The 3,461-nt window shown below is 27.8% G+C and overlaps 1 protein-coding gene across 1 annotated transcript; it reads left to right on the top strand.

Moving 5' to 3' along the window:
- The first annotated feature begins 2,104 nt into the window (after positions 1–2,104).
- LOC124943471 (LOB domain-containing protein 30-like) lies at positions 2,105–3,461 on the top strand. The gene is made up of 2 exons (XM_047483971.1): positions 2,105–2,401; positions 3,150–3,461. The coding sequence occupies exons 1-2, from the start codon at positions 2,105–2,107 to the stop codon at positions 3,459–3,461; spliced, it is 609 nt and encodes a 202-aa protein (XP_047339927.1).

The following is a 3,461-nucleotide window of genomic DNA, read 5'->3' on the forward strand; positions in this document are numbered from 1 at the left end:
TATGAATACTTTGGGAATGTGAGTTATAAATTCAAATTTAGGGTTTTGAAAAGTTGTGTAGGTATATTTTGAAGCTTTGTATCTTCCTTTGGTAATGAAAGATATTATTATATTTTTTTTATTTAAAATTTTTATTTTATAAAAATAAAATAAAAGATGTTATTATATTTTTTAATTAATAAATTAACTAATGGTTGAAATATAGATAACATGATATATAATAGTTTTTATAAAAATGATTATAAATGATTTTAGGATCAAATTCAAATCGATAAATTAGACAATCATGCAATATTGAAGGACACGTGAACTGAAATGTAAAAAATTCAAGTTTTGTTCATTACATGAATTACAACATAAATAATGGTTTATAGTGAGTTGGAAAATATTCCTAAACTTTTGTTGAAGCTTTTGGATGAACCAGAACTGAGCTTAAAAAGCTCTATAAAAAGTTTTCTAAAAACTTTAAAAAGTTTGAATTTTTTTAATCGCGGGTGTTAATGGAGATTGATGATGTGAGGCTTGGTTTATGTGATTTGTCTTGATCGGATCCTTTTTATAGCCCGCTTAGGTCTGTTGACGGCTTATGTTGAACAAAAATATTAATGACCTTGCCACTTAACCGACCAAATTATATCCTTTAAGAGAATATGACGAGCTACCAATGTAGGGAAATGATCACACGACTGTAGTGATCATTTCTCTTCAACTTTTCATTTTTTCTGAGTAATAATGAAGTTGGATTTCATCATTATTCATTGATGCCAATTGTTATTATATAAGCGTCCAAGTAAGAAGACGAAGTTGGGTCGCCAACGCACGTTAGGCGCAATATGTGGAGTTTCGTCAAAGTTCCGTCAGGCTAGGTCATTTCATGCCTTTCCATTAGCATGGGCGTTAGCCCCTCCGTTTGCCATGCCAGCCGCGTGCTTAGCCTCTCCATGGCTTAGGCCTTGTTTGATTTGGGTCAAACAACTATGACCTCATTTGAATTCTTCTCATTTTTATTACCTGGAAAATATACAATATTAATTAATAGACATAAATATTTAATTTTGTCTATTTTATTTATTTTGTATATTTCAGACTTTATAAATAATTATGTTGGGATTTAAATGACTACAATATTTTTCCAAATAATTGTTTGATTTATTTAAGCTATATTTTATGATAGATAAATACAATATTTTCCTAAAGAATTATTTAATATATTTATTTTAAATTTAATTAATATAACATTATAAACACTAAAATTTTACCTACCCAAATTATAAATTTTAAAATAACTATTTTGATTAAATAAAATCAAAATGATTAAAATGAAGTCAAAGACACCATTAAATAATTAATTAGATTAATTATTATAATAATTAAACTCAATTAATTAAAGATAATAACCAAGAAAAATAAATAAAATAATTTGAGATAAATGTTGTATTCATTTTATCTCAAACAACATTTTTTTTTATCTATTTTATCCCAAATAAAATTTAATAGTCATTTTGACTAGTATGTTTTCCAAAGTGGAAAGATAGAAGCGATTAGTGCATGGTTCGAGAGTAAAAATAATGTTGAGTTTTTGTTAGCGAGTCTCTTTCACATGTATGATCTTTAGTTTAATCTTCGTGATGATTGTCAAGTTGTGGTCCAAGTTTTCGGTTTGATCTTTAGAGGAAGCTTAAGGGTTGATGATGTTTTTGTTTGGCTATTTTTGATTTTGTTTTATTTTATTTTTTGTGTGTAAGAAGTGAGTTTTTTAAAATTGTTTAGAACTAAATTATTAAAATATATTTTATTTAAAATTATAACTGTATTAAAATAAAATAAATTATAATATTTTGTAATTAATAAATTAACTATTGGTTGAAACATAGATGATGTGATAATATTTTTATAAAAGAAATCCTAAAATATCACAAATAATTAATATTTAATTACAACCATTAAAACTCAATTTTCTTTTTCTATCACTCCACCTTACAAGAAAAAAAAACTTTATCAACCCTCACCAATCTAAAAAACACCATATATATAAGTCCAATCAATATTCATCGTAAGTTTTTAGGCCAAAAAGACTCTAACTTCTCAAAGAAAAAAATAAACAATGAGTATCAAGGCCAATTCTCGTGCAGGAATCAGGGCATGCGGGGCCTGCAAATTCTTGCGGAAGAAATGTTTAGAGGACTGCATATTCGCACCTTACTTTGATTTCGGTGAAGGAATTGTCAATTTTGCATCCGTTCATAAGATTTTTGGAGCGAGCAACGTTACAAAGCTTTTAACCAATGTCCCAATCCACAAACGACCCGACACCGTTTTTACTTTAATCTACGAGGCTCATGCTCGTCTCCGAGATCCTATTTATGGTTGCATGTCTGAGATTCGTGATCTCCAAAATCAGGTACTTATGTATTTAGATATCGATCCTAACATGGTTTAACATGAATTAATTAATCATGTCAATTAGAAACAAATTAGAACAATAATTAGTTCAAATCTTCTATAAAAGTAAATAATGGTGTAATTATATGGTGATGTTATATGTATATTTGGTCTTATGAAATAATTGATTTTCTTATTAATTTTGTAAAAACTAATTTAAATTATTTAAGTTCTTATCATTGTCATACTGCTATAAGAAATGTCTAGGATAATGGTTTGCTATCTTTAACGTTATATATTTCTTTGACTTATCTTTTAGTTAATATTATAATATTTTGATTTTATTTGATTATTTTATCTTATAGACGTCACTTTCATAAATATATTATTAACTAAAGAAAAAACTTTTCACAAAAGAACTATTTCAAATATTAAAATTCACGTCACGACAAAATAAAAATATATATTATTTTAGATTATAATATAAATTTTAAGTGAAGTCATCTTCTTCTAAAATATATTTTATTTTAATTTTAAAAATTATGGTTTAATTTTAAAAATTATGGTTTATTTTTTGAAATAAACTAATGATATTATAGTTATTTGTACATTAACACAATTTTATATAGATATATTTTATGTACTATTATTTTGTGTCTCTCTTAATTCATTTTTTTTTAAATTTAATTTTAACAAGCAATGATATTAGTTTTTAATTTTTTAATACATTTTTGTGGACATGAATTTTATATGTAGGTGAATTTTAGATTTCGTGCTTGCAAGCCCATGTAGCCAGGCAGCCGCCACCTCAGCAACAACCGCCATCTTCTCTGTCCATGTCGGAATTCCCTTTTGCTGACGCTGGCACCTATGACATGTCAGTACCTCTCTATGAGTTTGATCCAAATAATGGATCATCTCATCAGCAGGCCAATTCATGGACAGCAAATCTGCAGCAATTCCATGAACATAACACTTTCGTCAGGGCTCCGGTTGGCGGCGGGATTGGGGAAGAGTTTGCTAGGGAGTTACTGCTGAGATATCAAAGATCTGCCCCAAGCATGCCACCATGGCCCTAA

Source organism: Impatiens glandulifera, chromosome 6 (assembly GCF_907164915.1).
Source record: "Impatiens glandulifera chromosome 6, dImpGla2.1, whole genome shotgun sequence".
NCBI lineage: Eukaryota > Viridiplantae > Streptophyta > Magnoliopsida > Ericales > Balsaminaceae > Impatiens > Impatiens glandulifera.